The sequence below is a fragment of the Callospermophilus lateralis genome, chromosome 18, assembly GCF_048772815.1.
Source record: "Callospermophilus lateralis isolate mCalLat2 chromosome 18, mCalLat2.hap1, whole genome shotgun sequence".
Lineage (NCBI taxonomy): Eukaryota > Metazoa > Chordata > Mammalia > Rodentia > Sciuridae > Callospermophilus > Callospermophilus lateralis.
The window spans coordinates 55805135-55817739 of NC_135322.1; the positions used below are offsets into that span (position 1 = coordinate 55805135).

The 12605-nt window shown below is 36.1% G+C and overlaps 1 protein-coding gene across 1 annotated transcript in view; it reads right to left on the reverse strand.

Moving 5' to 3' along the window:
- Cfdp1 (craniofacial development protein 1) overlaps window positions 1-12605 on the reverse strand; it is a 115492-nt gene that overhangs the window by 88980 nt on the left and 13907 nt on the right. The window contains exons 2-4 of the mRNA XM_076838419.2: window positions 11144-11261; window positions 7521-7737; window positions 5933-6060 (exon numbers count right to left, since the gene is read on the reverse strand). Coding sequence (XP_076694534.2) covers window positions 5933-6060; window positions 7521-7737; window positions 11144-11261 — 463 coding nt within the window. The remainder of the gene's footprint in view (window positions 1-5932; window positions 6061-7520; window positions 7738-11143; window positions 11262-12605) is intronic.

Consider the following 12605-nt stretch of genomic DNA (forward strand, 5'->3'; position numbering starts at 1 on the left):
TAGAAACCTGTTTAGCAATTTGACAGAGTCACAATATTCAAGACATGATCAGTAGTCACTGCATTAAACAAAATTAATTTAGTTAACATCAAACTTCTGAACTGAGTTGCATGCAATATAAACTGTTATCCAAAGTAAAACCACATTATAATGGGTGTAATATTTTATGGTTATTGTATCACCTGAAATCCAAAAATCTAGTGTAATAAGAATTTATGTTATTTTTATAAGCACTTCAATAACCAAGTGTGATTTTTTAAAAACTTAGTTTAAAATTAATAATTAATTTAAGAAAGTAAAATTGGCATTATTTTTATTCCTAGTAATTTAATGACAAAACAAAGTCTTGCCCCTGCTGAATGTTTCTGAAAAGAAATCATACACCTTTTTCTGAATGCAGCAACAGTAGTAAACCAGAACACTAATCAATATCATATGGGCTTGACTATGATCTTTCATATACTGAGTCTGGGTTTTGATCATACAGTGATAAAATTATAATGAGTTCTTTTCAGAGATGTTCTGGCTAAAAATGGAGCAATGACTCCAATAAACTTCAGGAGCGTTTATACAAAACATAAAGAAATAAGTTCAAAGGGAGTACTCAGGCCAGGTATGGTGGCACATGCCTATAATCCCAGCAGCTTGAGAGGCTGAGGCAGGAGGATTGCGAGTTCAAAGCCAGCCTCAGCAATTTAGTGAGGCCCAAAGCAACTCAGTGAGACCTTGTCTCTAATAAAATACAAGAAAGGGCTGGGGATGTGGTTCAGTGGTTGAGCACCCTTGGGGGGGGGAGGGGGGGGGAGGAGGAGGAGGAAGGAGGAGAAATAGATGTAAAATTTTACACATTAACAGTGCACTGAGGTCTTCTAACAAAGGACAGTTGCTTTGTCTTTTGAGAAAGAAGCACATTTGTTTGCTAAAACTAAAAAACAAACTCATTGTCTAGATATGAGAAAAAGACTTATCAATGAGTCTGCTCTGAAACATCAATAAATTCAAAGGTGATTCAAGTGTAACTTTCCAATGACAATACAACTTGATGTATTCAGGCTTATAATACTAAGAAAACTATAATACTAAAGCTTATAATACTAAAAAAATAAAATTAACAAAGTACTTTTTTCAATGCAACTTGCAGAATGCCAGCTACTGCTAACATGAACATTCCTTTATTATATCTGTGACTTAAACAGAAAGGTAATGCAAAGTGTTGATGTAATAAAACTAGGATCACATCCTCAACAGAGGTGGTTGGTTTGTTTTGGTATTGGAGACTGAACCCAGGGATGCTTAACCACTAGGTGACATCAATTTAAAAAATCCTTTATATTTTTTAGTTTGAGACAGGGTCTTGCTAACTGCTTAGGCTGGCTTTGAACTTGACATCCTCCTGCCTCAGCCCTCGAGCTGATGGGATTATAGGTGTGTGCCGCCATGCCCAGCTCAACAGATGTGGTTTGGAGCGTGTTTGAAGAAGTGTATTTTAATGTTGCAATTGCAAGAGAGAAAAACACTTTGGATTAGGAGTTTGTATTGGAAGAACAAATAAACACACTGCTTTCATCATCAAGAAAAATTTTGCTATCAAAGGAAAACTAAAAACAAAGCAAAAAATGAAGACACTATACTTAGTAAAGTAGTAAAAATTGAGAATTATGTAAGGGTAGTATACTTAATTAAAATTTTTTTTAAATTGAAGGTGGACACAATACCTTTATTTTATTTATTTATATGTAGTGCTGAGGATTGAACACAGGGTCTCACACATACTAAGTGAGTACTCAACCACTAAGCCACAACCCCACCCCTTAATTTTTAAATTATTCTCTTAATATTGATCAACTAAAAATTTGTATGCTGAGGTACAATGGTTATGAAAGGAAAAAATTCTGTTGAGAATGATGAACTACAAAGTAAACAGTGTTTTTAAAAGGAAAAAAAGACAGGTGGGCAGGGGTGATGGCTTCAGTGGTAGAGCACTTGCCTGGAATGTGTGAAGCCCTGGGTTCAATTCTCGGCACCACACACAAATAAATAAATTACATCAATGACTAAAAAAAATTAAAAAAACAAACAAAACCTCAGATGGTCCCCAATCAGCACAATTTGCTTCAGCCATTATTGTTTTAAATAATCTTATTATTTTAAATAATCTTAGTTCTTCTATGAAAAAAGCAATTCATCATGCTTTTCAGTAGCAAATAAATTATAAGGGTAAAAATGAGTTATAAGCCTGAAGGAAAAAAAGTTTCTACATATTGACATGTTTCATAGAATGTTTTCAATTATATTTTCTATCAAAAGAATATCCATGGGCTGAGGCTGTAGCTCAGAGGCAGAGCACTTGCCTAGCATGTGTGTGACACTGGGTTTGATCCTCAGCACCACATACAAATAAACAAATAGAATAAAGGCATTCTGTCCACCTATAACTACAAAAAAACCTAAAAAAAAAAAAAAGAATATCCATGCAGAGGAAATTCATGCATCCAGAATTCTTTATTTCCCCCACTAAAACATATCTTAAATTTAATTCTAACTTCCATGGGATAAATATTAGAAATGGCTATTTATATATTTTTAAAAATATCTTTATTTTGTTTATTTTTATGTGATGCTGAGGATCGAACCCAGTGCCTCACATATGCAAGACAAGTACTCTGCCCCTGAGCCCCAATCCCAGCCCCAGAAATGGTTATTGAAGAAGAATTAAAGATGAAGCTGGGCGCAGTGATACCCGCCTGTAATCCCAGAACTCGGGAGGCCGAGACAGGAGGATCACAAGTTCAAAGCCATTCTCAGCAATGACGAGGCACTAAGCAACTCAGTGAGACCCTGTCTCTAAATAAAATACAAATAGGACTAGGGATGTGGCTCACTGGTAGAGTGCCCTTGGGTTCAATCCCCAGTACCCCCCCAAAAAAGAATTAAAGATGAACTTTGAAAATACAATATTATTAGTTTCATTCTGCAGAAAAGTAAAAATAAAAATCCTGAACTTGCTTTAAAGTATAGACTTCCATTCCCATGAAAACATACTGAGTTTCTTTATGGTGATTGGAATTGGGGGAGGGGGGGGCTTGTTTTGTAGAACTTCAAGCATGGTAGGCAAGTACTTTACCACTAAGCTACATCCCCAACCCTAAACTATATATATATATTTAAAAGAAAACCAACACAAATTCAGACACAAGGATGCACACCTGTAATCCCAGCTACTCAATAGGCTAAGGCAGGAGGATCCCAAGTTCAAGGCCAGTCAGGGCAAAATTAGCAAGATTCTGTCTCAAACAATAAAATAAAAAGGCAGCCAGGCAAGGTGCTATACACCTGTAATTCCTATGATGCAGGAGGATTAGGAGTTCAAAGCAGCCTCAGCAATTTAATGAGGTCCTGTCTCAAATCAAAAAATAAAAAGGGGGCTGGGGATGTGGCTCAAGCGGTAGCGCGCTTGCCTGGCATGCGTGCGGCCCAGGTTCGATCCTCAGCACCACATACAAACAAAAATGTTGTGTCCGCCGAAAACTAAAAAATAAATATTAAAAAAAATTCTCTTAAAATAAATAAATAAATAAATAAAAAGGGCTGGGATGTTGGGCTGGGATTGTGACTCAGCGGAAGAGCATTCCCCTATTATGTGTGAGGCCCTGGGTTTGATCCTCAGCATAAAAATAAATAAATAAAATAAAGGTGTTGTGTCCAACTACAACTAAAAAATATATATTTAAACAACAACAACAACAAAAAAGGGCTGGGATGTTGAATGATTTCCTACCATGTGCAATGCCCTGGATTCAATCCCCCAATATAGGAAATAAGAAGAAAAAAATAAAAGAGAAAAGGGGCACAGAAATAATAAACATATACATTTCCCACAGGATAGTCCTGTGACCAATCCAACTTATATTAGACAAACTATAAAAAACGAATTCTCACAATAGAAACTTTAAATATTAAAACAGTATTATTCAGAATGTGTGTCTGATGTTTGAGAACTAATATTTCACTTTATTTATTTTGTTTCAATTACAGAATAATAAAAGGTGCAACAGTTGTTCTTATCTGTATTAATCATCCACATTCACACTTTCAATGAACAGCCTGTATTCTTTTCAAATTACTTAGGGTTTTTTTTCTCTATTGTAGTGGAGTTTAAATCCAATGACTTGCATGTGCTAGATAAGCACTCTCCACGAGCAACAAATATCCCCAGACCTTTTTATTTCATTTTGTGACGGGGCTCGCTAAATTGCTGAGGCTGGTCTGAAACTTGCAATCCTCCTGCCTCAGCCTCTTGAGTAGTGGGACTATAGGCAAGAAATATCATGTATCGTTGCTTTGGTTCATTTTGTCTCCAATACTGAAATGGAATTTTATGTTTGTTGAATATTATCAAAAACTGGGGCTTGTATTTTATATATCTTTTAAAATTATTTTTCTAGCAATTTCTTTTTATTGTGTTTTACAAAAATATTTGTCCGCAACAGATTGAACAATTTAAATCATAAGAGAGTAAGCTAATGTTAAATTTACTGATGTAAGTGTTATATTAGGTTACAAAGAAGAATATCTTTGTTTTTAGGAGACATGTTAAAGTACTAAGAAGGAAGTATTACAATGTATAAAAGTCATTCTCAGATGGCTCCTATAAGGTTAAAAACAAATAAATAAATCCATGTAGAAATAGAGAGGCAAAACATTAGCCATTGGTGGACCTGACTACAGTGAGTGTTGTAGTATAACAGTTAATACCAAATTCTGATTTCCAAAATGTATTTTCACTGTATATAATACAGTTGGCCTTCTGTATCAGTGGGTTCTACATCTGGTAGATTCAACCAAGTATAAATAGAAAACATTCAGGAAAAAAAACTGCATCAGTGCAGAACATGTACAGACATTTTCCTTGTCATTATTCCCTAAACAATACAGCTATTAACATAATATTTACATTGTATTAGGTATTATAAGTAATTTGGAGGTGATTTAATGTATATAGGAGGTTATACTTAAGTTATATGCAAAGACTATGCCATTTTTATTTGAGACTTGAGCATCTACAATCTTTGGCATCTTCAGGAGGTCCTGAAACCAATCTCCCATGGATACTGAGGGATAACTGTAATTGTCAGAAAACAGGTATCATTTTCAAGAATAATTTCAGCCCAGGTATAGTGGCATTGTAAATTCTAGCAACTCAAGGGCCAAGGCAGGATTGTGAATATAAAGACAGACTTAGCAACTTTAGCAAGGCCTGTCTCAAAACAAAAATGCAAAAGGGCTGGGAATGTGGCTCAGTAGTTAATCCCCAGTACCCCCCCCACACACACACACAAAGAAAAAAAAATTAGGGGAAAGTCTATTTTCAGAGAGTTCCTAAATTGTTATTGTCAAAGAAAATAAATGAAACCAACTACGGAATTACTTATTGGCATTTCATCTGTTCTCATTTAGCTCAAAATTATAGATTTGCTGTTTTCACATAATAAATTTAAGTAAATGAGAGAAAATTCCAGGCATGTAGCTCTTACCTATAACAGCCAGAAGGCCAAAGTTGTCATGACACTAAGCCCTACTATTTTCCTAAAGTATAGTAAACAAACCTTACAACCCAATTCAAACAATAATACTGAGGAAGGAAACAATACTGGAATCAAATTTCTCTTTTCAATTCTTATCTGATTTCGGAGACCTCACTGTGGATTCTATTTCACAGTTGAGGAAAGTAACAGAAATAATGACTTACGCAAAGTCACAAAGCACAGCAATGAGCAAGTAGAAATATAAACTCTTCTGATTTTAGATGGACTGAGGCTGTATTACTATAGTGTGCTGATTTTAGTTGGACTGAGAAAAGATGTCTAATACCATTTAGAAAGTTGCTCATTTTGAAAAGCGTAAATTTTAAAGTTTGTAAAGATTCTCTTACCTCACTTCTTCACCAGCAAAATCAAACACTTTGGTGATTTTAACTTTTTCGGTTTCTTTAGGTTTCTCTAGCTCCTCTGCTTTGACCAACAATTTACTTGAACTCATCTCTTCAGTCTCCTCTCCTGTCTATGGAAAAAAGCAAGAAATGCAATTAGTTTCATCAAAGTATGAACCTATAAGAGTCATCTAAACATGCTGTTTATGGTTGTCTCAATGTTTCATCTCTAATTAGTCAATGATTTCTTTATTGGGAATTTATTTGAGTAAAAGGCTTCAGGATTTTTTTGAAGAACAGCTGAGATGCAATCCCAAGGCGATTTTTTTTCTTTTTTTAATTTTAGTTGTAGTTGGACACAATACCTTTATTTTACTTATCTATTTTTATGTTGTGCTGAAGATTGAACCCAGTGCTTCGCACATGCTAGGCAAGCACTCTACCACTGAGCCACAGCCCCAGTCCCCTCAAGGCAATTTTTAAAGTTTGAAATTTGTGTCCAGTAGGTAGTTTTATTTTAAGGCAATATAATTGAAAAAAATAAACTCACTGTCCATCAGTGAACACTGTCTGTAAGTCCACCATATAGCTTGTCCTTAAGCTGGTTTTTCAATAATTGTCTTTCTGTTCTAATCTTACCCTTTCTGTTCAAATCTTAATATTTGTTTTATTTTATTAGAACATTATAATTATACATAGTAGCTGAATTCATCCGAACAAAATCACATGCATAGAATTTGATTTCAGTTCATGATCTCCTCTCTTCCTCCCATCCTCCCCCATCCCCTGCTCTGCACTGCTTCTCCTTCCTCTACTCTGCTAGATTTCCTTTTGTTCATCTATTTTTATTGGTTGTTTTTAGTTATACATACAGGGGAAATTCCCTGTGATGTATTTATATATACACATAGCATGATTTTTTAAGAATTCACTCTGTACTGCCTCCCCTTTCCTGTCCCTCTGTTCTGCCTCTTGATCTTCTATGCTACTGATCTTCCCTATATCTTTATGTTATCCTATCCTTACTTCTTCCTTTCCTTTACTCTAACTTCCACAAATGAAAGAAAACATTTGACCTTTGAGTTTCTGAGTCTGGCTTATTTTACTTAGCATGATGTTCTCCATTTCCGTTAACTAGCAAATGCCATAAATTCATTCCTCTTTATGGCTGAGTAAAACTGCTTTGTGTATATATATACACCATAATCTCTTAATTCATTCATTTATTGACAAACATCTAGGTTTATTCAATAATTCATCTATTACGCAGCTATTAACAATGAGGTGGCTATATTGCTATAGTGTGCTGATTTTAGTTCTTTTGGAAAACCAACAAAGTGTAGCATGGCTGGGTCACATAGTGGTTCCATTTCCAGTTTTTTTAGGAATCTCCATACTGAGAAAGGCTTCTTTTCATAAAATATAGAGTGCTTTTGCTTTTTACTAGTAAAGTTACAATCAAAAGGCATCTATCTAGTCTGCTTTCTGTTTAAGATTCAAATCTCAGTTTATAAACTGAAAAAAGAAAAATTATCTGGGAACCCTAGGGTATTTCTGGAGATGCTATCATACCATTCATCTCCAGCCTTACCTTCACCTGTGTACTAGAGGGCAATTTTGATTTTGGTCCCACGTCGTTGAGGAAGCTGGCCCAGAGCTCATCCTCCTTCTTTTTCCTTGCATCCTCTGATCCAGTCCCTTTTTCCTGTTCTTCTGTTTCATCTTCCTCCTCACTGCTACTTCCTCCAGATTCAGCCTTGGCATCTTCTTCTTCCTCTTCTAACAAGAGGCCACTTTGTTTTCTCTTCCTAATCATCAATAGTCACAAGAAAAGCAAGACAAGAGAGATAAGGCAAAATGTTTTGTTACCCCTTCCTCAATTCCAAATGTAATTCTGTATACCTGAAAAAAAAATTTAGATCTGGGACTACTAGATCTAGGGGAGTGGGGAACAGAAAAGATAAACTAAAATTTTATAGAAGATTTGAGCTCTTACTGTTAGCATCTTCCCCAATCACTAGAATCATTATATAGTGTTCTAAGTCAGGACTAGCTATTTTCATTTTAAAACAAACAAAACAAAACCCAAAATCACACCACAGAATTAATCTGTTCAAAACAGTGTTTTTGTTTTTGAACTGGGGATTGAACCCAGAGGTACTTTACCATAAGTCACATCCCCAGTTCTTTTTTTAAATTTGGAGACAAGGTCTAAGTTGCATAGGACCTTGCCAAGTTGATTAGGACCTCGCTTAGTTGCGGAGGCTGGCCTTGAATGTGCAATCTCTCTGTCTCAACCTTCTTGACTCTGTGATTACAAGAATGTGCCACTGCACCCAGCTATTTGTGTTATTTCTTCTAGAAGTTCTCAGGGCAAAATATATATCAGTGTTTTGTTCTACTTTCAGAAGATATGAAAGCTGGAATAGAGACAAAAGAACTAGGTCCAAAGCGGCTGGGGTGTGGCTCAGTGGTAGAGCACTTGCCTCCCACATGTGAGGCACTGGGTTTGATCCTCAGCATCACATAAAAATAAACTCCATGATTTTGTCATTTTTTAATGCAGAGTAATACTCCATTGTGTATAAATGCCACATTTTTTTTATCCATTCATCTATTGAAGGGCATCTAGGTTAGTTCCACAATCTAGCTATTGTGAATTGTGCTGCTATGAACATCGATGTAGCAGTGTCCTTGTAGTATGCTCTTTTTAGGTCTTTAGGGAATAGACCAAGAAGGGGAATAGCTGGGTCAAATGGTGGTTCCATTCCCAGCTTTCTAAGAAATCTCCATACTGCTTTCCAGATTGGCCGCACCAATTTGCAATCCCACCAGCAATGTACAAGTGTACCCTTTTCCCCACATACTCGCCAGCACTTGTTGTTGTTTGACTTCATAATGGCTGCCAATCTTACTGGAGTGAGATGGTATCTTAGGGTGGTTTTGATTTGCATTTCTCTGACTGCTAGAGATGGTGAGCATTTTTTCATGTACTTGTTGATTGATTGTATGTCCTCCTCTGAGAAGTGTCTGTTCAGGTCCTTGGCCCATTTGTTGATTGGGTTATTTGTTTTCTTATTGTTTAATTTTTTGAGTTCTTTGTATACTCTGGATATTAGGGCTCTATCTGAAGTGTGAGGAGTAAAGATTTGTTCCCAGGATGTAGGCTCCCTATTTACCTCTCTTATTGTTTCTCTTGCTGAGAAAAAACTTTTTAGTTTGAGTAAGTCCCATTTGTTGATTCTAGTTATTAACTCTTGTGCTATGGGTGTCCTATTGAGGAATTTGGAGCCCGACCCCACAGTATGTAGATCGGAGCCAACTTACAAAATCATGGAATTTGCAGGGAAATGGATGGCACCAGAGCAGATTATGCTAAGTGAAGCTAGCCAATCCCTAAAAAACAAATGCCAAATGTCTTCTTTGATATAAGGAGAGCAACTAAGAACAGAGTAGAGAGGAAGAGCATGAGAAGATTAACATTAAACAGGGACGAGAGGTGGGAGGGAAAGGGAGAGAGAAGGGAAATTGCATGGAAATGGAAGGAGACCCTCATGGTTATACAAAACTGGATACAAGAGGAAGTGAGGGGAAAGGGGAGAAAAAAAAAAAAAACAAGGGGGAGAAATGAATTACAGTAGATGGAGACAGAGAGAAGATGGGAGGGGAGGGGAGGGGAGAGGGGATAGTAGAGGATAGGAAAGGCAGCAGAATACAACAGACACTAGTATGGCAACATGTAAAACAGTGGATGTGTAACCGATGTAATACTGCAATCTGTATACGGGGTAAAAATGGGAGTTCATAACCCACTTGAATCAAAGTGTGAAATATGATATGACAAGAACTATGTAATGTTTTGAACAACCAACAATAAAAATTTAAAAAAAAAGTAAATAAACAAAATAAGGATATTGTGTCCATGTATAACTAAAAAATATTTAAAAAAAAAAAAGAACCAGGCCCAAGACTTATAAAATATATTGCTTTCACTAATACTTTGATTTTAAGTGAATTATCTAAATCTAAAATTCTTTTTTTCCTTTTTATCAATTATAACCTGCTTTTTGCTTCAATGCCCAGGAAAACAAAAAGTAGTGTAGTAAAACACTTTCATAGAAGATGTCCCTGAGTTAAATTACCTATCAAAATTTTCCTAATTCTGATGGAAATGTAATTCAGTATAGGCTTATGAAAGAAAAATTGCTAGGTCAGGTATGGTTGCGCACGCCTATAACCCCAGTAGCTTGGGAGGCTGAGCAAGGAGGATATCAGTCTCAGCAAAAGCCAAGGTGCTAAGCAACAAGGAGACCCTGTCTCTAAAGAAAATACAAAATTGGGCTGGGGATGTGGCTCAGTGGATGAGTGCCCCCTGAGCTCAATCCCTGGTACCAAAAAAAAAAAAAAAAGAAAGAAAGATTGCTTAAAAAAATTGAACTGCACATAACCTTAGATCAAACAATTCTACATGTACAAATCTCACTTTACATGTATACAAAGACATGTACAAAAACTATTTACTACAAAAACTAGATATGATCTAAATGTTCCTAATGAGAGGATGCGCAAGTCAAGTAAGGCCTGTCTGTGCAATGTATGTTTAAATGCACTGCGGTGGTACCATTTCCAACTTGTAAAATAATGACAGTGAAAAAACAATACAGAGTGTTGTAAAATAAACAGGGTAGGACATATATATATCCTTGTTATACACGGACAGAACATCTTTGGTAACATTCTTCTTCAACATATATAGGACATATATATATCCTTGTTATATAGGGAGACAACATCTTTGGTAACATTCTTCAAGGCTAGAAACAAGGTATACATTAATAGTTTGAACCATATACACATTTTACTTATTAGGCTTCTTTGTTTAATTAACCCTAAATATGTTGCCAGATATGTTGGTACACTCCTGTAATCCCAGCAACTCAAAACGCTGAGGCAAAAGGATTGAAAGCCCAGGTAACAATCCCCAGTAGTACACACACAAAAATAAGTAAATAAATAAAAATAAACCTAAAAATTTTAAAGCTTATCAGAGACCAAGAATTTATTTCTAAAATACCTGCAAATGTTTTCTTCAAAAAAAAAAAAAAAAAGGTCAGAAACCCTGGCCATAAGAAATCTTATCATCAGACTAATCTCAGCAATTAGATGACTGTACCATAAGCCCCTGACTTCTAGGGAACTTGAGAGCAACATCACCTGGCCGGAATGCTCTGAGCCTTTCTCTGTTTCCCTTTCGGTTTCTGTGTCTGCTCTTCACCATCCACTTCATCTTCCTTCACTAATTCATTTACGTCATCTTCACTATACTCTCCACCTGAAATCACATAACAGGGTGGTCAGACAGATGGGAAAGAAAGATTTTTCACATCAAGATGAAACATTTTCATTAAAAAAAAAAAAAAGTCCTGTATTTTTCCTCATTCTTAACCTAAAATATCATTTCCTTAGGGAAGACTTCTCTGTCCCTGGAGACTAGGCTGTTTTCCTAATCCTTGGCTTCCATAGCAGTCCTTTCCCCTCCCTAATTCATTCCCATATAGTAAAGGTTTGCAATTTCTGCTATGCTGTTGTTCACTCTTTGAAGTCATGGACACTGTCTGTCTTGATATGTAAATATTTGCTTAACAAATGAGTGAATGAACAAATGAATGGAGATTCTAAGTCTACTAATATACTTTTTGAAGAAAAAATTAATGTTCCCGTCTCATCTCAGATATAATAACAAAGACATCTTGTCTTGTCCACAAATGGGGTTTAGAAAGAAACTTAAAGACTTTCAGTTAAATATAGCAGAAAAAACAAACACATCTATGTTCTATCTTCAGACACTGATATTCAGGGGTTCCCAGCAAGTGTTGTCTAGATGCCCCCAGTCTGGCCACCCTCTGTGGACAACAGTCAATAAACCAAACCTACAAAGAGGTTCAACTTCTATTTGAAGTGCACACACCAAATGTATAGCTGAAATGAATCTATCTAGAGCTCCACGAAATGACACACAGTAAAACAGGACCCAGCTTGTGGAACAAAACATGGCCAGCATCCCAGAAGGTCCCCTGTATCTGCTTCCAGTCACCACTCACTGTCCCCACTCCAAAGGTAACCACTATCTTGACATTTAACACCACAGGTTAGTTTTTGCCTGTTTTTTGAACTTTAACCAAACAGAGGCCTCAATGTACTTTTTTGTCTAACTCAACAGTATGCCTGTGAGTCACCATATTGCTACAACTCGCTGTAGTTTATACATTCCATTCCTGAACAGTATTTCACTGTATGACTACACCACAAGTTATTTATATATTCTATTGTTGAAGGACATTTGGGTTATTTCCTCTTTGTAGCTGTTTTGATACTCCTATATACATCCAATCAGCTTTTAAGTACTTCACTCACAATGAATTAATGACCCCCAAACACCTGAGGAAAGCCTCCAACATGACAGGCAAGATTCAAAGAGAAGAAAATAAGAGGAAATAATCAGTGCAGGAATCAAAGTGGGAAAAAAACACCAAAAACCTTTATAATTGATATCCTCAAAAAGATAAGAGAGGGCTGTGTTTGTAGTTCAGAGGTAGAGTGCTCACCCAGCATGCGTGAGGCACTGGGTTTAATCCTTAGCACCACATAAAAATAAAATATTGTGTCCACCTATAAC